The sequence below is a fragment of the Melanostigma gelatinosum genome, assembly GCF_949748355.1.
Source record: "Melanostigma gelatinosum genome assembly, chromosome: 13".
NCBI lineage: Eukaryota > Metazoa > Chordata > Actinopteri > Perciformes > Zoarcidae > Melanostigma > Melanostigma gelatinosum.
In genome coordinates, this window is record NC_136646.1 from 16,917,446 (window position 1) to 16,938,787 (window position 21,342).

The window sequence follows — 21,342 nt, forward strand, 5'->3', positions numbered from 1 at the left end:
GTGTGCTTCTCCATCTGTGGGCGTAAATATGCACGTGCATGCGCGTATGTGTTTTCCTGTGTGGGAAAATGTGCTGTTGGTGAGGTGGAGCATGAAAGCGGTAGTAAACAGAGGCCATGATCAGCGATAAAGCTCCGCTCCTATTATGTGGCTGTTTGACTTGTTGTACGTTTACTGTGAGAAAGCCAGAGATAAGGCTCTGCAGAGAAAGTGAGGGAATGTTTGGAGGCACCAATTTGGGATCGGAGGCAGAAATAGGCCGCGGGGGGAGCAAGGTGGCGGTGTCGTTGAATAGGAAAGGAACGGGTTGGGGAGGAAGTGGAAGACGGGCAGCGGAGGGAGGGGTGTGGGAATGGAGGTGTTTAGGGACTCCCTGTGGACTGACTCCGACATGGGAACACACAGTCGCCCTAACGAAGCGTGGCCGCCCCTCGCTGACTTTATAGACAGAGAGGGAGGTAGTAGAGAGACGAAGGGGTACAGGTCTGGGACTGGCCTATAATGTTGAAAGACAGATGAATAAAGGGAGGTAGAGTCAGGTAAACAAGGAAAGAGGGTGTGTGTAATTACCTCGGTTTTAGCGAAGCTTTAGCATGACATTCACATTCACAGTATTCTCCGAGTTGAAGTTATCCATCTTTATAAATATCTCTATCTGTACTTTATACGTCTGTTCTTCCCTTTGTGGGATCAATAAAGTGTATCTTTCTAAATCTATTTTGATCCTTGCAAAATAAAGAGGCCTTTCACCCAAATACAGTATACAAATAATGTCTCATTTTTCCAGACCATGTCCTCTCGGCAGGCTAGTTTACCAAAACCGTTAACGCCTTCCCAATCATGACCGGTGTTCAGTTGTTTCTCCGTCTGCTAAAAAAAACTGCCAAGAGCAAAATGACTTCCCAAAATGTAACGTAAGACCCAAATGACAACGATACCGACATTCTTGTCGTCGTAGTTTTGGAAAACATTTGTGAGGCCGACAAAAGGATGTGAGCTATTCCAACCGCAGCCTCGTGGCAGCAGGTTTTTAGTGACAGAGTGAATCCGGGACTCGAGTAGATTTGTTTAAAATCCGTTTTCGTATAACGACACATTCAGACTCTCTCTGCGTGTGACTCTTGTACGCAGTACAAACCGTTCCGTGTCGCCATGCGCAGTTGCTTAAGATACCCAAACCAAGTCTGTCAGTATGCTGTCATACTTGGAGCATTACATCACCAGTCTGTCGCTCTCTGTCTACGTGGAGGCATATTCCTCACGAGGAGCACTTTATACAGGTCGTCATCAGAAGCCAATCACCGGAACTGAGCGCTCTCCACTTCAATCGGCCTATCCGTGACGGCAAGTGGTCAGATCAGCCGCCACTCTCTGTCCTCTTTGGATGCTGACCGTTGCTCTCATTGATGAAGAGAGAGAGACTGAAAGACTCGCAGTAAGAAGGAGAGAGGGAGAGATGTGTCAGCCTTGCATGCGTTTGTGCGAGTATGCGTCTGTCTCAGCCATTACTTCCTGTTTAGTTTATTTACTAAAGCCCAGTTGTTTTCCCCCATTGAGTCCAAAGCGCATTGAGTTTCCTCATCCCTCAATCTTCTTACCTCCGATCACGAGAGGAAGCAGGTGACTGTGGCCTTTGTGTAGCGTGGGTGAAGGTGTGAGGCAGAGCTTTAATGGTTTGATTTGTAATTCAAGTTATTTCTTATGCTTTTTGTAGCAGCTTTTCAAAATGTGAGGATTTGTTGTTTTTCATAGTCGGTGAACTAAATGTCTTTGGGTTTTGGGACATCCTTCCAGAGATCTGAGAGGAGCTGAAAATATTGATATTTTTAAACATAAACTTAAAAACCCATATTTTTAGTCTGGTTTTTATGTGGTGTTTTATTATTTGTACCTCTTCTATTATAATTTGTATATCTATTTAAGCTATTTTGTGTGTGATCATTATGAATTATTTTATCATACATCTTACTACTTTTAACCTCTGAAGTTTTGTTGATCCATTGTGAAGTGCATTTGATTTGTTTGAAAGGTGCTCTATAAAGATTGGGTTTTTTTCACTAAACTGCATCAATTAATTGAGAGCATTCTGAGAAAATGAAGCAATAACGTAAATAATCAACAGTTGCAGCTCTTGTCCAAATGGCCTTGAATGTTTTCATCTTGAAACATGTTCCTTGTGGGTTGATGCTACATTGGTCTTTGATAATAACCTTTTCAGCACAGTTTATAAGCACTGAGGAATTTAGATCAGTGAGTCTGAAAATGCATTTGTTCAGCTGTAAATTGGACTTTAGTTTTTTACTCTTTTCCTAAACTGCAGATAAAGATCAGTGGAAGAAATCACAACACAACCTGTGTGATGTGACTTGACGATGTATTCCCACCTAAACCTGAGCACGCTGCTCCATCTAGTGGCGCCTCTGTAGAACCTCCGACCCCGCGACATGCTGAGGTGTGCGCCACACCAGTGGGCTGTCCGTGAGCATCATTTGAACGCGTGTCTCGTCTCTTTGCTTTCAGGATGGTGGTCCCTCTGTTTGATGAAGACACCGGTCTGCTCATACTGGCTGGCATGGTGAGACACTAATTATTATTATTATTATTATTATTATTGTAACTGTTTGCTTTTTTGACAGTCATGCTGTATGACTGAACGATGTTCCCTCTCACACAGGGAGAAGCTGCGATCGATTGCGTCGAAGTGTCTGCGTCTGAGTTCACGCAAGGTAAAGCTTTGTTCCTCTGTCCGGTCCGATTACTACAGCTCTCCCTCCGGGTATTTGATCCCTCTCTTTTTGTTTGTTTTTTCCTGTACATTCTGTAGTGAGCCACTGTCTGACGGACACCTCATCACGCGGCGTTGCTTTGGTGCCCAAGCATGCGTTGGATGTCCTGTCCTGCGAGGTGATGCGTGTCCTTCAGCTGACGGACAGCTGCATTGTGCCGATCAGCTATCAAGTCCCTCGCAAGGTGCGCATGTGCACAGAAATGACATGCCGACACGTACACCAGATTCATAACACATGCAAGTGATGTATATCCTTGTTTTCACACCCGCATCTGTTTGTGCGCTTCATTGTCTTACAGCAGTCAAGCCAGGAGTTTCATGAAGATCTTTACCCAGATACAGTGGGCACGACTCCAGCCATGACTGCTGAGGAGTGGTGGGAGGGAGGGAACAAGCAGGTAAAGGACCTCCACTCTCAAGTTCATCCAGTCGTCACACTGAAGGGACGCCTCAAACTGTCAGCTCTGTTTGTCCTCAGGTGGAGAAAGTCAGCCTCCAGCCAGACAAGCTGCCCAAATCAAAGGCTGCACCCGCAAAAAAGAAGGAGCTGACCAGCGGGGTGAGCAAGGAGGTCGAAAAATTTTAGTGTTACTCACCATTAAGGCTTCATCGACCAACATCTTTAAAAAAAAATGAACTTAACGGCCACCCTGCTGTTTCACAGGATCCGGCCCGTGGCTGCTCCACCTCCAGTAGTCCTCTGAGCACTCCCAGCAGCAGCGCTGCCCCGTCCCGCTCTCCTTCCTCCACCTCCGGTCTCTCCTCAGGCTTCCTCCCCAGTCCCAGCCAGAGCACCAAGGCCATCCAGAGCCTGCTGGGTATAAACACACACACACACACCTAAAATCTCTCATTCCTCATTTTGGTGTCGGCCTTTTTATAATTGATGTATAATTGATGTTTCTGTCGTGACAAATCTGTTGAAGTAGAATTATCTCTGATCCAGGGCCGACCTCCAAGTTCCGTCACATCCAGGCTGCAGTGATGCACCGGGACACACACATCACCAACCTGCGAGGCCTCAACCTGACAACGCCGGGCGAGTCTGACGGCTTCTGCGTCAACCGCCAACGCGTGGCGGTGCCCCTCGCTATCTCCGGGGGCCAGATCGCCGTCTGTGAGGTACGGCAGCGGCTGGAGATTACAATTTAAAAACTGTGTTCAGTATCCATGTTGAGTGATCGAGTGACTGATTTGGGTCCTCTCCTCTCCTCAGCGCTCTCAGCCTGGCAGGCTACCTGACACAGCCCTGCCCACCGTCGAAAACTCTGTCAATGTGGTGGACTTGTCTTGGGACCCCTTTAACGCACAGCGGCTTGTTGTGGGTAAGTGAATACGTTAGACTGTGGAGGTGTGACCTGATAAATGTGTGTGTGTGTGTGTGTGTGTGTGTGTGATTTGATTTGCGTATTTCTATTCGTGCTAGCTGGTGACGATGCAAAGATCCGGGTGTGGCAGGTACCAGAGGGAGGGCTGAAAGAGACCCTGACTGAGCCTGAGGTCCTCTTGCAAGGTAGGACCGGGTCCACCTACCGAAATTACCCCAATTCAGTTTTCTCTATAAACAGATTGTTGATTGACAAGCCTGACGAACAACAGTAGAAGTCAAGTTGATTGACAGCTGCTGTGACCCCCCCCCCCCCCTCCCCTCGTAGGCCACACGGAGAAGATTTACTCCATCGAGTTCCACCCTCTGGCCAGCGGACTCCTGGCATCTTCATCCTACGATCTCTCGGTCCGACTGTGGAACCTGGAGAACGGAGAACAGGTCAAACTCCTCACCGGACACCAGGACCAGGTGGGTGACCAAGATCCACGACTTTATCAAATCTTTGAACACAAGAGTAAAACATCAAATATGACAGTTTGGACATTTTGAATGTGTTCGCTTACACACACTGGAGTAAATACATCCTCTGTCCATTGTAGCCTCTGAGCTTCCCGTTCTTCTTCCTTCTTGTTTCCGCTTGTTGCTTGTATTCAGATCTTTTGCCTGGCGTGGAGCCCAGATGGCAAGCTCCTGGCCACAGTGTGCAAAGATGGGAAGGTTCGCATCTACGACCCCCGCAAGTCTACTGCGCCTGTGCAGGTATGTACAGCACATCAGAGAATATGGGCGCATGCAATTAAAAAAAAGATGAGATTTGTTTTTAGGTGTGTATTAGCACACGTTCTTTTTGTTTCATTAACTTTGAATAATTCTCTTATTCCTTCTGTAGGAGGGCCCAGGTCCTGAGGGCCACAGGGGAGCCCGTGTGGTGTGGGTGTGTGAGGGCAAGTACCTGTTGGTGTCAGGATTTGACAGGTACTGAACATGGAAAATACTTTCTTTGTTAAAGCGTTACAAAGCTGGCGAAAATATGTAATATACAGCATGTGTAAGAGTGATGTCCGTGTTCAGATGACAACACTAACAAAACAGAACTATGTGAGAGTCCTGCACAAAGTTTCGACGGAAAACAGTTCAGCTGAGTGTTCAATTGTGTATTTAATGCATCGTAATTCAGTGGGTCGGTCAAAAGAACAGCTCACCAGGAACTCTTCCTTGTCGTCCTTCTGCAGTCGCAGTGAGAGAATACTTTCCCTGTACTCTGCTGACTCCGTGTCCTCTGGAGCCACAGCCTGCACCAGCATAGACACCTCTCCCTCCACACTCATCCCTTTCTACGACCCCGACACCAGCGTGGTCATCCTCACTGCAAAGGTAAGCAACAATAAAAACAAACAAAATATAACTGCACATAAGGCACGTTTGAGGACAACATGAGAATTAGATGCAACCTGTGTGTGTTTGATTTCTTTTCCAGGGCGACACAAGAGTGCACATTTATGAGATTGTCGCTGAAGAGCCGTACTTCATGGAGTGCAGCAGTTATAACTCTCCTGAGCCACACAAGGTGCTGAGCTGAACTCCCTCGTGCTTTCATTCATCTTAGTCATATTTCAATTGTCTGTCACCATACACCTGCATGCTGCACATGGACAGCCAGAGTGGTACGATACCCTTTGCTGAACTCTTGGCACTTCCTGATTGTTTCCTGTTTTGCAGGGCTTGGCCTTCCTGCCCAAGTCAGAGTGCAATGTGCGTGATGTGGAGATAGCTGTGGGACTCATAATCACCAAGACGGCTATTGAGCCAGTGGCCTTCCGAGTGCCACGGGTCAAGGTGAGCCAGCTACACCACCTAGTTGACTTAATACTGCATACTTTCCTACCTGATGTTTATTTATAATAAATGGCTCTTGCTTTTATGATATAAAATATAAATAACTGTGTGTGTGTGTGATTCTGTCTCCAGAAAGAGTATTTCCAGGACGACGTGTACACCGACACGGCTGTCTGTTGGGAACCAGCACTGACGGCCTCTGCCTGGCTGTCGGGCTCCAACGGCCAACACAAAAAGATCAGCCTGAAGCCTAAAGACATGACGCCAGGTGCTGACGTGGACCATGTGCATACACACCACGGAGCTTTGTCCAACACATCTCTCTACCTAGATGGAGATGCTACAGTCTACATGTACGTATATTAGATTTGTGGTTTCTGTTTTTTCAGTGAGTGAGGCCCCCAAAGAGGCTCCAGTGAGGAAATATCTGCCCTCGTCCGTTTACCTGGAGGAGAAGACTGATGAACAGAAGAAAGAGGAGGTGAGGATGAGCTCCATCTCGTGTGTGTCGTGACGATCTACGCCGCACGTCAAAATCCTACCGCTGAATAAACGTAGCGGCGTATTTGTACTCGTGTGTTTTAACGCTGAATGTGTGTCTGTGCGGCCCAGCTGCTCAGCGCCATGGTGGCTAAGTTGGGGAACATAGACGAGCCGCTGCCACAGGATTCCTTCCAGGGGGTCGACGAGGACGAGTGGGTGAGTGAATGTGATGGAAGCAGCCAATGACATGTCATGCTTTAAGCTAGTTGTTTTACTACCACTGTATAATGAAGACCTGTGCACATGTGCAGGAAAAGCTACCGATGGGATTCTCATCGTCAGTTTTGCTCAATGATTTTGGATGATGTAAATTGAAGCCATGGTTATGTTTTGATATTTGTATTTGACAAGATATTTATCATGTGTTGTCTCTTGCTCTTGTTTCCGGCATTACTTAAGGAATGTGAAATCGTTTTATCTAGGTGGCTCAAACTAATATCCAACAATTATTGCTGATGTTGTTATAATTGTGGTTTCTCGTTTTGGTTTATTGAAACTAATATGTAAAGAAAATCCATCGTTGTCCCTGTTGTTTACACATAATCATGATCAGTACATATGATATGACAAATGTTGGCAAAATCACATTTAAACTGAATAATTTGATTATCTTCAGTGGAAAACGTGTTTTTAATTATAATTATTAATTTCAACACCCGTTTTGATAAATGATAACACAACATCATCATATCACAATAGTCTTCCACTGAACGCCGACAGCTTAACATCCAGTACTGAGACAACCGGGGCCGACGAGGTACTCGAGTAAAGCAGATGTATTACAAGACTCTAATGATTCATCCATCTCCGGTAACTGTGCCTGTTGTGTCGTCCAGGATGACTAGAGCGGACACCATCTTGCCTTTGATTCAATCCTGGTGCCGACAGCAGAGAAGACACAACTTATCTACGGTCCTCGGAGCTTAATCAGCGAACATCTCATCCTACGGCGCGCACAATGAATACTGTACAATGTGAAGATGATGTGGGGGAAAAAAATCACAATAATCTTAACACCCTCTGGTATCAGTATCCATCACTATATCTGTAAAGGTTTGGGAAATCAAATGTCACGTTGTCTAGTTTGGTGTTCATCATATCCGACTGCATGAAATGTTATATATCTTTAAGATTTAAGATCAAAGTGATGTCACACTATTCATGATATTTGGAAAGGCAGCCAGGGTTTAAGCATGGTAATACACTCTGAGGTGTCCTTATATATAAATAAGAATGGCCTCCTCTTGTGCTCAGTCTGTTATTTTCTGCTAAGATGCCAGGTTGTGTATCGTTGCATAACAAAGTTGTTTTCCGTGAGTGCACGTGTACCTCCAGCTGTGGACCACTGCTTGCTTCTTTCTTTGTTTTTCTACTGGCCAATCATTCGAGCGCGCTCATTCACAATGTGTCTTTGAAGGATGTAATGTTGTTCATGATCTTGTCGCGTGAGTGAATCTCTCGTCTTCCTGTTCGATCAGGTAAAACGCACACACACACACATACAGGATTACTGTAACATGTTCAAGTCTTCAGCAGCAAAAACCACACTGAGGATACAACAGGGTCACCAGTGTTCATGTTTGGCCATGAACTGGGATTTCTTATGACAACATTAAGTTCACTCTTTCTTTGTTAGCCAATGATAGAATAAAATGCCATTTTAACAATAATGTGTCATTCATAGAATTGATCAAATGTTTTGCCATGCGGTCGTCTTATTATAGTCTTACAACTCGGGGTTAAAGGTTAATGAAACTAAGATGCCAAACCTTTTTAGAGGGGCCTTTGTATACTCTAAGATGATTATTTACTTTCTTTCTTTTCTTTTGTGCTGGGCAACGTTTAATTATGATCTTTGTTGCCAGACTGTTTGGGGATATTCCTCACTTAAATGAGTTAATTTTCTTATCTAATGTTAACTAGCAGTAAGTAATCACGGTGTTATTAGCCAATAACAGTACAGTATTAATAACTTGCAAAACAGCCATAACAGGTATCATGTCATCTCCAATCAGGGCTACAGCAATAATCAAGTCTTGAACCCACCAACAACCTCTGATGGACCATCGATTCAGCCGTGCACGGTCATGCACATCGTGTTGAACAGGTGACCTGCAGGTGTCGGCTGTGTGGTGTACACTGTATGTGCTCGTGATTCTCAAACGCCATACTTTGTAATATTCGGATTGGATTAACTGCCTTCCATTGTGTTAAAGATAACTTTCCTTTTTATACACGGAGTATACATTGTTGTTGTTTTGTCTGTCGTACTTGAGGAATGGTTTGTGGAATTTTTTCAATATTGTCTCGCAATAAAAACATATTTGAATCAAATACTACTTGTCGTTTTGCATTATTGTCTCTTCGGTGGAGACTTTTGGCACAGAAAATAAATAAGTGCATCAAATAGATTAGATTCATTTAAATTTGGCTATAAAAAAAAGAATACATATACAAACGAATTGATTGTTTGGTCTTTACTATACTGTGCATAATATTGTATATATTAATGTTGTGAAATACATTATTTTATTGTAGTTTGAGGGACATCTGGTCAGGGACGACGGATGGAAATGAGCCTTCTAGGCTAACTTGCTCAGTAATGAACTAATATAATACAATAAAGAGCTGTTATAATAAATATGTATTTTTTTTTCTGATTTGTAAACATGTCTACCTGCTAGAGAGAACAGCATCAAGGCAGACGAGCCTGACATGACTGTTGGTGATACTTTTAAAATAAAGTGAAGTTATTAGAATAAGGGGTATGATAATGTTAAGTGTTGACTTTAGTAGTCTCAGTTAAAAGCCTGCTTTAGTCTTCATTGGGGACATACAGTTATTTATGCAGCATCTTTCAGCTTTTAGTTATTTCAGAATAGTTGCAGAATATAAACTAGAGAGAGAGAAGAAGAAGCTGCAGTTGACCTCCAGGCCACTAGGTGTCAGTATTATAAACGACGCTGTCCACCTGCTCTCTCTTGAATTCTGTGCTGTCGGCGCTTCCTTGAACTCTGACCCTTCACTAACCTTCATTGGGATACATGTGTGACAACAGACAGCCGCTCACTGTCTCGAGGACCTGTTTAACATTATAAAATGGTAAGAATACGTTTGCTGTCGCTAACGTTAGTCAGTTGTCATGCTCGGTAGCATTAGCATGCGACGTTGTGTTCCAGCGGTGTCACGTCGCATGTAAGGTAGCTGCCTCCTCTTCACTGGGACGTTGTGAATTTGATTTAGGGAGAAAATAATGTGCCAAAATGTCTGTTCATGAATGTCCACAGCTGAATTAAAGGTGCTCCTTACATCATCACCTGCAGACACTCATTACCTCATCATGACATCAGCTTAATTGATTTTGGACTGATGTGGGACTCTATGGCGTCACTGTTCAAAATGAGGACCACTGAGTGACTTTAACTCGCTCTCTGTTCTGGTTCCCATAACTGTCGATGTGGAGTTACACGTCTGCTGATTGTGTTTTGTGATTTAAACTGTGCAAACACGAAGTTGTTTCGTTTCCTCTGCAGGCTAAATATCTTGTACAGATCATTGTGATGGGAGCACAGGTGGTGGGACGTGCGTTTGCGCGTGCTTTACAGCAAGAAATTGCAGGTATGATCCATGTGTTTTTCAATATTACTATATATTTTTTTGCAAATAACTTCACGTGGTTATCTACATTGGACACATCATTCACAACTAAAAGCATGTGTGTGTGTTGTTTGCTCACTGAATCAGAGCGTGAACAGGATTCAGGTTTGCACAACAATGGAGGGCAATTGGAGAGAGAGATTTTGTGTCTGCTACTTAAATAGTTTTAGCTCTATGAAAAACACTTTTTACATTCACTTATATTGTCTACTGAACTGAAGTTATTTGTGTTTCTCTCGCAGCCAGTCAAGCAGCAGCGAAGGCCAGGAACAGTGCGGGTCAGCACTCTGCTGCAGCCTCCAGCATCACTGGGATGAGCCTGCAAGAGGCACAACAAATCCTCAACATCTCCACACTCACCCCTGAGGAGATTCAGAAGGTGCGAACACACCGGCCGTCTCCTTTCGAGTTCTGTAGCTAACCAAGTGTTGGCACCGAGCTACAGAGCCATCGAGCCTTTTAGTAATGTAGCATTGGCTACATCGGTCATTACAGATCTTCTTAGCCAAATCAAAATGTGTTTCACTTTCCCAGGAATTCCCTTCATTGTAGCGTGCATGTGCTACAAAGCCCCCATAACGTGTTGCTTAACGTCAGGAACAGTTTTAATAAGCATGGTTTGTTTTCTTAGTTTGTTAGACGTTCATCGACATCAAATCTTTCTTTACCTTGTGTTGTGACAATGATCAGAAAATAGGTCTAGGTTCCTTCCTTGTTGTTCTGAAAAGTGTTCTTCTCTTCCAGAACTACGAGCACCTTTTTAAATCCAATGACAAGTCAGTGGGCGGGTCATTTTACATCCAATCAAAAGTAAGTGTTCTGTTTCTTAGGATGCTACACCATGATTTTCCAATGTGTTGTAGAGTGGACAGCGAAGGCAATTTATTGTTTAGAGGAGAACCGAATATGACCTCATTGCAATTATGTTTAGCTCACTAAAATACAAAAACAGCATCAGAACATATAAAACGAGTACGACATCAGGAAGCCATCAAACCAAATATTTTAAATCATGGCTTAAGACATCAAAAGAATAGTTTAGATTTTTGTGAAGTGGTACGATAAGGTACTTATCATACTCGGTGTATCACCTTCATTATGTTTAGGTGGTTTAAATACCCGTTTAGCTGCTGCCACCGTCCTCAGCAGCACACTGAGGTGTAACCTCATACAACCGCACTTCTCGCTCTCGCTCTCTGCCCTGAGTGAACCACAGTGTGAATTGGTTGTTTTAAGTGTCTTCTCTTTATTTTAAGTCACTTCTCTTTCGCTCTGTCATTATTGTTATTGGTTGTGTGCAGGTGGTGCGGGCTAAAGAGCGTCTCGATGAGGAAATAAGTATTCAGACACAAGACCATCCGCATTCACAGCAGAAAACGGAAACATGAAATGATGCGTGCCCTGTCTCTCCTCTCCCCATCCTCTGTAAATTATATCCCAATAAAAGCCTTTTCTCTAGTCTTGACTCTGTGGCATTTTAACAATGAAATATGGGCTGATTCATTTTTGTAGATGAGTCATATGTAAAATGGTGTTTACGGTTTCAGATGACCTAAATCCAAAAATAAATGTATTTATTTGTTTCAGCTACTGTGGATTTTAATAGCCAAAACGCTGAATACAGTGAATGAAAGTGCAGCATGTCGACTATTAATCAGGATAATATGATTGTTTTTATTCCGTTGAAGTGTGGTGGCGTATTTGTACATTTCTATAAGATGGAAATTATGTTTTTGGAACAGAAAAGAATACACAAGTTGTATCAAATACAACTTTATTCAGCACTTTTCTTTTCATTGACATTATCATCATCGTAATAAAATTCCTCTAAAACAGGAGAACACCGCTATGTTGTACCAATTTGAGACTTTTACAACTCTAAAATTCTGCATGTTCAACCACAGAACATGATGCCAGGAAAAATATATTTTCATATAATCGTGTTTTTTTTCATATAGTGTATAACTTCTTTATTTTACCTGTAATAAAAAGGCACTTGGAAAAATTAAAATACTGACGATATCTCACAAATGTGCAAAAAACATAACTTGGAACAGGCCTTGCGTGGCCCTAGTCTCATCATTAACCCTTTGTGCAACACTGTGGCACTCCGGTCAATGACACTGACCTCGCTAAAACAAATTCTGTGCCCTGGATTTCAGTTCCACCTTTTCATAGCATGAGTGAACATTACTTTAAAATCTCCAGGAGCAAGTACCAAAACAAAGACACCAAATTCAGACATTTTAACGACTTAGGATGACTTTTTTACAAGTATTCTTGGTTCTCAAAACAACTGCTGAATAGCGCTGTACACTGAGAAAGGATGTGGCGACATCCCAGTATCTACACATTATGGGTGGGGGGACAAAAGTGCAGTTCATTACAGACTGAGCTCAAAGGGTTAATGGATCATACAGCTTATTTTGATAATTCGAAAAGATGTGGACCCTGTGAGGGTCCGTGTCATAGTATTCAGCTGTCTGCAGCCTCGTTCTCTCGCTCTTCGATCTGCAGGAGAGAGAGGGAGACAGACGCGGGGGGGGGGAAGAGACAGACGGGGGGAGGAGAGGTGGGTTTCACTGTTGCCACGGAAACCATGTCTAGCCTACTTAACACCTGTTTCTGATGACATCACATGCCAGGGTCGTCCTCTCGCAACCAGAGATTCACTTCGATGCCCAGGCTGAACCCAGAGATGCTGCTGTGTGTGTGTGTGAGGGGGGGGGTGAGATAACAATGACTAAGAATCACTGAAGCAGAAACAAAGGTGTGTAGTTCATCTCTGCTGTGAACCCTCACAGACCTGTGGGAGGCCTCAAACAGGAAGGGTTGTATATTTGTTTACTGTGAACTGCGGCTTGTTAGTCTGTTTTCCCCATCTCTGGTAAAATGCTTTGTGGCCGGGGAGGTGGGGGGGAGTGGAGCCTTTTGGGTTTAATCTATAAAAAAAAAGAAAGCAGCCAGAGTTCAGTGGCCTAGTTCTGTGCAGCCTGGTGTGCCCGTGAGTCGCTGCCACATCGGGCACAGCCAGTGACTTCAGAGCCGAGAGGGCCGTTTGCCGGGTAGGTGACCAGATGGAGAGCGGCTGCACGTAACAGCTATCCTCTGCTTCTTCTCCTCCGCTGGCACCCTGCCTCTCCCCCCTCCCCTCATCTCTTCCTTTCCCTTGTCCATTCATTCAGCCAATCCTGTCCCTGTTTGCTCTCATGCTTTCCCAGCGCTGCCCGCCATTTCACAGTCGGATGTTATTTCTCTACCGACTCCCTTTAGCTGGTGGTGGAAATTAAAAGTCAGAACAAAGGAAGCAGAGTTTGCAGATCTTATTTAGCCCCGGAGATAATTCAGTTGGGACACTGAATACAGACTTGTATTTTCTGCCTTCACCATCTCTGAATGATCCCTGAATGTGATTGTCATGGAGGAATGTGATATCATTTGGTCCACTGGATATTTTCTTATTTCCCCCCTAGGGCAGTGGTCGCCAACTTGTGTGGCTTGCGGGCACTTAAATGAAGCAATATCATCCCCTTATCACGGCCTGGGTTTACACATATGAGCAGTTCAGCTAAAGAGTGATTTCTCTTCCCCACATTATTGTAACCATATTCAGTATTTCACAAGAAACGAGACTAAGAGTCTACAGCCGTGCTACCAACTTTGGCTGCACTTGGGCACAGCTGTGTTTAAAAAGCGGACATCAGAATTGTACAATGTAACATGCTGATGTTTGGCAGGTACTATTTATCGGGCTCACCATCTCATTTTAGCATGTTGGCGTGCTAATATTCGCTAATTCGCACTAAACAAAGGGGAAGTCTGCAAAAAAAAGTAACCAAATTTTGTGTCAAAGAAACCTTTTCCTCTTTCTTATACTAAATGTAATCACTGTACGGCTCTTCAGATTGATCTCAAACCCCCCCCCCCCCGGTTGGGAACCACTGCCCTAGAGCGCCCCCCCCCCCCCCCCCCCAAACCTCTCCCTCTCGTCTTCTCCTCAACCCCGTCAATGACTCATCCTCGACAGCCGAAAGCTGAGTGCAGAGCAGCCGTCACAGAACACAACAAGCAACTTCAACATCAGAAAGAAATGTCTCGTCTGAACAGCAAAAAACATAATGACAACAATAAAAAAAACAAAAAAAACAGCAAGAACTGATTATTTGTAAGACTGGGCGATGGAAAAGTGAGACCACCGACATAAGCAGAGATGGAGGAGTGGAGGAAGAGGAGGGTAGTTGGTGACCGTCTCTTGAGGGAATGTTCCTGTTGTGACGCTCCTCTCCTGCTCGCTGTACCTCTCCGCTGGGGAGACGGCAGTCAACATCTAGTTTTGCAGTTGGCAGTAACATTTTGTAAAACACGTAAGGAATATATGTGGTAAGTGCGCGTAGACGGCTTCATCGAACCGTGAGAAAAGTTTTCCCAGACGTCAAATGAGTCTTTTTTTTTTTGTTGTTGCCCCTTTGGACAGCGTAAAATGAGGCAGTTTGCAATCGTGTGGCTTTCTCGTCAGTCCAGCTGTGTATGTGGCATTGAGTGCTTCACAACCCCCTCTGTGGCACAATACGTGCGTTCCCTCTTTCCGCTCTCCAGGTATTTTTGGCACAGCATGGGACTTGTTGAACTTGGGACCAAAGCTTCAACCGGCCAGGCTAAGTTTGGGCTACGACTGGACGACCACCTGTTTTTCACAGCTGGTTTTCAGGTCGGTTCACTTTTCTTTTTTTTTTTAAAACAAGACACAAGTGTTTATCGCCACAGTGGCCCTTTCATACACAAACTGGCCGTGTTGATTCAATTTCGGGTGCGAGTTCTGTAAATGGAGAGTGGAGACGCTGTGTATCGAGTCCTGCCAGAGGGGGGAGCCAGACACACTGGGGGTTTACATATCACTTGTGTAAAAGAAAGTAAGTGATGATTGGTCATTATCAGGTGATGCAACACCGTCTGTCTGTGTTAAGCCACCAGTTCGCTCTGTGCCCTAAAAAGCCCCTCGTCTGCACACATTCTGGTGGACTAGGCTGGTCCATCTTGGTCACCCTCCCCAAACTGGGGACAGATTGTCAAAAGTGCTCTCTCTCCCAGTTCATGTTACACCGAGGGAGCCGAGAGGTTTGCAGCAGTTTGGAGGTTTCAGTACGATAACCAGCTGACGCTATTAAGTGCTGTGTTTAATTGAACCGTCTCAGAGCTGAAACTGCAAATCCAAGACCGTTTAGAGTTCACTTGCTTTGGTTTGGCAAGCCTGTCTGAATCATATTAATCACAGCCGCCTGTGAAAAATAGGTCATAACTTCAAAAATCAACTGTGGAGAATCGTCCTATTACGTGCAAGTTTGCCGAACTGCGAGTGCGCCATTCAGTTACACGGCATATCTATCTCGCTGCTGCGCTGGAGGCACACTGTCTATGCTGCACAGCTCTATAAATACTTATCAATGAATCAGGACTTTTGTAAGAACACAGAGCACTAAGACTGTCACATCAAGGAAACAGGAATGAATAAAGAATAAAATACAAAATAAGAGAGCAAAGAGGAGCCCCATTGCCTTGTGATAGAAATACGGAGCCGTACATGGTCCTGAACAGAGTTCTTGGGCCCCAAGTTAGAGTTTCCCATCGATACAAGAGGCTTGCGTTGTGTAGGTGTAGTGATGTCTATTGTTTTGCTGATTGAGGGTTTGACGACTTTCTATAGTTTGTCTCAGTTTCTCTGAAATGCGTTGCCTGGATTTGATTGTGCGAGCCAGTCACTATCCCCTTTGACCGTGTGTACCCCCACTATGGCGTTCACCCTCCCATCCCGACCCCCTGAGCTCTTCTGGAATGTGTGTGTGTGTGTATGCATGTACGTGTGTATCAGTTGACCACAGCTGGCTTGAGCACCACGGTGCCTGGGGGGATGACCACCCAGGACAGGGGATCATGGGATCCCGTGGAGAGGTTCAAGACCCCCCCGGTCACCTCGTTCTCTGCCTCGTCCCCCGTCTCCTCTTGGCCTGTTGGCTGTGGGACCTGCGCTCAGACGAGGCCCCCAGCACGGGCATCATCGACAGGCCCAGGGCCGAGGAGGGGAAGCCCGGGGAGAGCAGAGGGGATTTGGCCAGGCCCAGCGCGGAGCCGTTGAAGGACAGGACGGACGCGCCTCCCAGGCTGCCTGGAGGTGAGCCGGGGCAACCGAGCGCGCTGAGATCCAGCGGCCGAGGACTGAGGGCGGACATGGGAAGGGCACCACCCAGACCCTGCAGAGCGTGGCCTCCAAGGAAAGCAGCCGCTACCGCTGGGATGATAATGTGGGCCGCGCTCACATAGGACAGCTCTGAATCCTTGCCCCTTTCGCCAGCAAGCACTCCACTTTGACTCCCCCTCAGCAGCGAGCCCACCCCACCCGAGGAGCCCTGCTCCTGAGTCACAAAGTGGCCGTGGGCCTTGATGTGCTTGCGGAGGGAGCTTGGGTCTGTGTAGCGCTTCAGGCAGCCCACCATCTTGCAGTAGTAAGGCTTGTCCACATAGTGCGTGCGAGTGTGCTTGAAGCGGTCGCTGGAGTTTGAGTAGCGCTTGTTGCAACCCTCGTAAGGACAAATGTAGGGCTTCTCACCTGCAGTGAAGGAGAAATGATCCAAATGTTGAGAATGCAGTGGCCAAGTCGCACAATTTTTTACCTTACAAAAATAAAAGCGTTTTGACTTTAGCGGTGGCGTACTGGGTACCACTGACCTGTGTGTGACCGGTTGTGTATCTTGAGGTTCTCCAGGCGCGAGAAGCTCTTGTTGCAGGTGGGACAGCGATGCGGCTTCTCGTTAGTGTGAGTGCGGATGTGGATGAGCATCTTGTACCTGCAGCAAAACAAAAACAAAAAATTTCCTCTTTAATTCTCCACTGATACCTACACTTAATAAATGACCCAAGTGTCTGATTCTCTCACCTAGCATTGAATCCCCTCCCTTTGCGAGCACAGCCCTCCCAGTGGCAGCAGTACCCAGAATTCTTCTCAGGCTTGACGTGGAAGTCATTGACATGGTCCACCAGGTCTTGCAGGGAGTCAAAGAGCAGGTGGCACTGGAGGAGAGAAAGCATTCAGCATTTCAAATGAGCCGTAAGTGATGATCATGCTATTTTGAGTCGATCTTATGGTTTGGAAACAACAGGTTCCTAAAATGGGTTTCACTCTCTTGGTCTTACCTTCTTCCAGTGGCAGGCCAGCTGTTCATCCGCCGATAGGTCAGGAGAGGCTCTTCTGTCGCTAGTCTGTCCAATGAACATGGAGGATGGCAGGTGAATTGGCACAAAAAACTGAAAGGCCTGCGAGATGTGAGAATTCTGGTAAACGAGCAGAACAAAAGAGCAACAGGAGTATTAATCCACTGCACACAAAAGAAAGAACCACGCACATGCTTAGCTTGAGTTCAAAAAGATAAAAACTGATGCTCCGACAGCACCATCGACACGGCAATATTGACAATAGACAAACAGGTTCTGATGGCCTCATGAAGAAAATAACTTGATAGAGACAAACGTCTTTCTTTTTGTCAATGGAGTACAGAAGAGCTGATCTGCATCTCTTCCTTCAAAACTCCACTTTGAACCTCAGCTGGGGCTCAAAGAGCTAATGCACCGGCTTGCGCGCGCACACACACACACACACACACACACACACACACAAAACGAGGACAGAAAGTATCCTATCTGCGTCCACTGGGGATAAGTAAAGTGTAGAGAACCTGTGATGGTGGGGTCGGGGGCTATCTAGGACTCAGCGGGGCGGCTGAATGGTCCCAGCCAGCGTGTCTCAACTCAATTGGGAGGTGAATTGAATTAGGCGGCGTGAGGTCTGCATGGCTGTACCTGGTCTTAAATTTGATTATACACCCACACACAAGCATACACACAGACACACTTGCATGCCAGTGTGACCACTAAGTGCAAGTTAAGCAGACAGAGGCATTTGTTGGGGACACAAGAGGTGTTTGATAAGCGCTACCCCCCCCCCCCCTCTCTCTCTCACACACACACACACACACACAATCCTCCCACCCCTGATCCCTTTATGGAGAGTGTGACACAACCCGATGTTGTTCCTGACTTGCTGACCCCAGCAGGCTGAGTCACTCTCCGCTGTAGACAGGAGACAGTGTTTACTCTTTCAACAACTCGGAGGTCAACGAAGAGATGGGAGACAATAGAGGTGGTGGAGGGCAAAATACGGTGTGGAAGTCGGTCAGCTCAAGTTCAGTCTTGGGCTGCCACCTCTTAATCGATTAGTTGACTTATTGACCGTTTTGGTCTCATTATTTGATTTCTTTGGTCGATTAGTCGTTCTTTGTCGACCAATTTACGATTCGACAAAATAGTCCGAGTGTAAGTCGACTCCGAATGCCCTCGTTTAGTCATACTCACTCCTGAGGGGATGTAGTTGCCGTTGGTCGTTTCTGGAGAGCTGGCGGTGTAGCGAGAGGAGGGAGACATGCTCAGGTCCACCGCAGGGGGTGTGGGGGTGTCTGCCCGATCATGGGGGACCACCTGCACACCTGAGAAAACACACACAGACACACACACACTCGTTAAGAAGACCTCTCACCTCTGGGATTCGATATGGGGGCTCTAGCGGTTCTGTTCGTCAACCACTTTTGTTCAGACTTAAATATTTGCACGTGGTGAAAACAATATGCTTCTAAAACATCAGCACGTTAGCATTGTGAGCATGTTAGCGTGCTCAGGCCACCACTGTGCCTAAATGCAGCCTAACAGAGCTGACGTCATGACTGCAGACTCTGGCTTTGTTGCTACCTGTGTGTGGAGATGCCGGCGAGGCGGGCTCTATGACTGCGGTGCCGTCGTCCGCCATGCGGAGCTGGCGAGCTCGCTTGGGGTGCAGCGGGGAGATGGTGGCAGAGCGCGGCCCTCTGTCCCACCCATTCGCCCGCCGAGGGAGCTTCAGGTCCAGGGGCTCGTCCAGGGACAGCATGACCGCAAACCGCAGACCTCCCACCTGCACAAACAGTCACAGAGGGGCAGAGTTAGGCCGAGTGGGGCCAATGAAGGACAGCTCGGTCTTCATAAAGCCACGCACACAATGAAGCGCTGCGTTCCGACGTGGGACACTGACAGACTCTCAAAACCTGCAATATTTCCCACGTGAAAGTTGTAGAAGGTTTCTCACACTCCCACTGGTTAAGAAATACTCCCCAACAATGGTAAACAGACCACAATCGTAAACTGACACACTGAGTACGCCAAAGAAAAAACAAACACACACAACCATAAGAGATGTGAGTGACCCCCTCCTCTTCTTCCATGCTGACCTTTACACTCTTCCTGAGGAATTTCTACAATCCAATCCAGATGGTCACCCTCACCGCCAGCTCTGCTTAACCCCACCCCTCGGCCAGTCACCGGCCCTTGCACCCTGTCACATCACCCCCCCACCCCCACCCACCCCAGCCCCCACAGTGTGCACCTTCAGACCCCACGGACCTTTGAGACCCACCAGCGACCCCCTCCCGGGGGCCTTCAAGTCCAGCTGCACCTACTCCCCCCACCTCCTCTAAACACACTGGCCTCTGGACCCAGCCTGAGGGTTGTGAGCAGGAAGTTTCATCTTACTGTCATCTTGAGTTTTAGTTGTCGTCTTCCTCTGCGTGACATTCGCAGACATTCCTTTCAACTTAAAAGTCAACAAATGCTGCGTCGGCTCCTCTTCATCCAGCGTGTTCTGCTCCGCACATATAGGTGGTGCTAGTACAGCACTGCTGGTGTAAAGCAGAGCTCTCTGTTCAACACAATGTATTTGGGTTCACTGCTCCTTCTCCCCGGCCTCACACACACACACACACACACACACACACCTCCTCAAAGCATTTTCCGTCGACACACACACAGTTGCAGGGTGTCCTTTTTTTCTGCTGGAGTTCATGTAGAGCAGCTCCCAGTGTGCATGTTGGGTGTAGATACACACACACACACACACACACAAGCAATTAATCAAACTGTAATTTCAACAAATTGACCCCTTCTTCCTCTCCCTCTCTCTCTCACACACACATGCCGACACACACTCACAGAAGCCCCGGTTGGTGGTGAATGGTGGGCTTTGAGAGAGACTGGCCAGGGGCCACATGAGAAGCCCTTGTGTCTGGGAGGCACCGAGCAGAGAGGTCAGCAGGTTCACCAGCCCAACGAGGGATGGCCACCAGCTCACACACACACACACGCACACACACACACACACACACACTTGAACACACAACCAGAGGGCGAGGAGGGGTGTAAAGACTCAATCAGCCATAGATAAGAGGATGATGATACACACATGTACTGATGCAAACAGAGGAACATACTGTATGAACATGCACACAGTGCAGCATTATCAGAGAGCGCTTTCTGTTTTTATACATGTGTACATATATATACATGTATGTTTCCACATGCACATAGAGAATCGTATTCGGCAGAAATTCCCTTTGGATTGCATCTGACTGGAGACCCCACTGGGCTAGCACATGACCGGTTCATCTTGACCGGTTCATCAAGTTTCTTCAGTTGCTCTTCGGAGGGATCTCAGCAGGAGGATTGATGAGAGCAGCAATAACTAAAAATGTCGACCCATCCTTTTTTCCCATTTTGACAATGAAGAGATACAGTGAGGCCCGCTCGTGTTTGTCTCTTGGGGGTGTATGTGTCCCTTCTTCACGGTCTAATAATGTCTCCATCCTTTGCTAAATGTATCCATTATACCCTGACACATGCCGAATGTATTATTATTAGCTCCATCAGTTGAACCCAGTTATGACAAAAGTGTACTACTGGCTGTTGCTCTAAGAGAGTTTGTTTTGTGGGCAAGCACTGCCATTAGCTGTGAAAATAACATCTTTAGATCAGTGGGAGCGGATATGATCCTCATTTAGAACAAGCTGCGGTTGATACCACATCTCTCTGTAACTCCTACCACACAGCCTGCCAAGACTTTTGGCTTTATTGTTTGGCATAAAATCGTCTGTCAACCACTTTGATGGAGTAAAAGCTCTTACCCTGAGACCGAGAATCAGCTGAACCTTCCTATAAATCCTCCTATCAGCTGCGGGGACAAACAGGAAACTGGCCGTGCTATAATCAAGGCTGTGAAACACGATGGGAAACAGATATGGAACTTTTTTTGATCCATATAAATGAAGATAAGGCAGCTGAA

The 21,342-nt window shown here is 46.2% G+C and overlaps 3 protein-coding genes across 4 annotated transcripts in view; 2 read left to right on the top strand and 1 right to left on the bottom strand.

The window, feature by feature from the left end:
• The window catches only part of coro7 (coronin 7), a 94,197-nt gene extending 85,372 nt beyond the window's left edge, over positions 1-8,825 (top strand). The window contains exons 10-28 of one of the 2 annotated variants that reach the window (XM_079281654.1): positions 2,521-2,575; positions 2,675-2,726; positions 2,825-2,970; positions 3,088-3,186; positions 3,267-3,359; positions 3,453-3,606; positions 3,735-3,910; positions 4,005-4,113; positions 4,215-4,301; positions 4,444-4,586; positions 4,773-4,877; positions 5,008-5,093; positions 5,351-5,492; positions 5,596-5,685; positions 5,838-5,954; positions 6,087-6,222; positions 6,344-6,435; positions 6,567-6,653; positions 7,334-8,825. In XM_079281654.1, the coding sequence (XP_079137780.1) occupies positions 2,521-2,575; positions 2,675-2,726; positions 2,825-2,970; positions 3,088-3,186; positions 3,267-3,359; positions 3,453-3,606; positions 3,735-3,910; positions 4,005-4,113; positions 4,215-4,301; positions 4,444-4,586; positions 4,773-4,877; positions 5,008-5,093; positions 5,351-5,492; positions 5,596-5,685; positions 5,838-5,954; positions 6,087-6,222; positions 6,344-6,435; positions 6,567-6,653; positions 7,334-7,342 (1,978 nt within the window). In that variant the 3' untranslated portion in view covers positions 7,343-8,825. The remainder of the gene's footprint in view (positions 1-2,520; positions 2,576-2,674; positions 2,727-2,824; positions 2,971-3,087; positions 3,187-3,266; positions 3,360-3,452; positions 3,607-3,734; positions 3,911-4,004; positions 4,114-4,214; positions 4,302-4,443; positions 4,587-4,772; positions 4,878-5,007; positions 5,094-5,350; positions 5,493-5,595; positions 5,686-5,837; positions 5,955-6,086; positions 6,223-6,343; positions 6,436-6,566; positions 6,654-7,333) is intronic. The other variant, XM_079281655.1, reaches the window with a different exon arrangement.
• A 707-nt stretch (positions 8,826-9,532) lies between these two features.
• On the top strand, positions 9,533-11,595 carry pam16 (presequence translocase associated motor 16). Its single transcript, XM_079281662.1, has 5 exons — positions 9,533-9,599; positions 10,031-10,115; positions 10,397-10,533; positions 10,899-10,964; positions 11,456-11,595. The coding sequence occupies exons 1-5, from the start codon at positions 9,597-9,599 to the stop codon at positions 11,540-11,542; spliced, it is 378 nt and encodes a 125-aa protein (XP_079137788.1). The 5' UTR covers positions 9,533-9,596; the 3' UTR covers positions 11,543-11,595.
• Positions 11,596-15,974: 4,379 nt separating this feature from the next.
• glis2b (GLIS family zinc finger 2b) overlaps positions 15,975-21,342 on the bottom strand; it is a 12,675-nt gene continuing 7,307 nt past the window's right edge. The window contains 7 exon segments of the mRNA XM_079281148.1: positions 15,975-16,147; positions 16,150-16,755; positions 16,875-16,993; positions 17,083-17,216; positions 17,340-17,477; positions 18,555-18,685; positions 18,945-19,146. Of these exon segments, the coding sequence (XP_079137274.1) occupies positions 16,017-16,147; positions 16,150-16,755; positions 16,875-16,993; positions 17,083-17,216; positions 17,340-17,477; positions 18,555-18,685; positions 18,945-19,122 (1,437 nt within the window). The 5' untranslated portion in view covers positions 19,123-19,146 and the 3' untranslated portion in view covers positions 15,975-16,016.

Excerpts from the sequence above, each read along its gene's own strand:
- pam16 (XM_079281662.1), top strand. Across the intron at positions 10,116-10,396 it reads TTTACAGCAAGAAATTGCAG|CCAGTCAAGCAGCAGCGAAG; the intron begins GTATGATCCATG and ends TTTCTCTCGCAG. Across the intron at positions 10,534-10,898 it reads CCCCTGAGGAGATTCAGAAG|AACTACGAGCACCTTTTTAA; the intron begins GTGCGAACACAC and ends CTTCTCTTCCAG.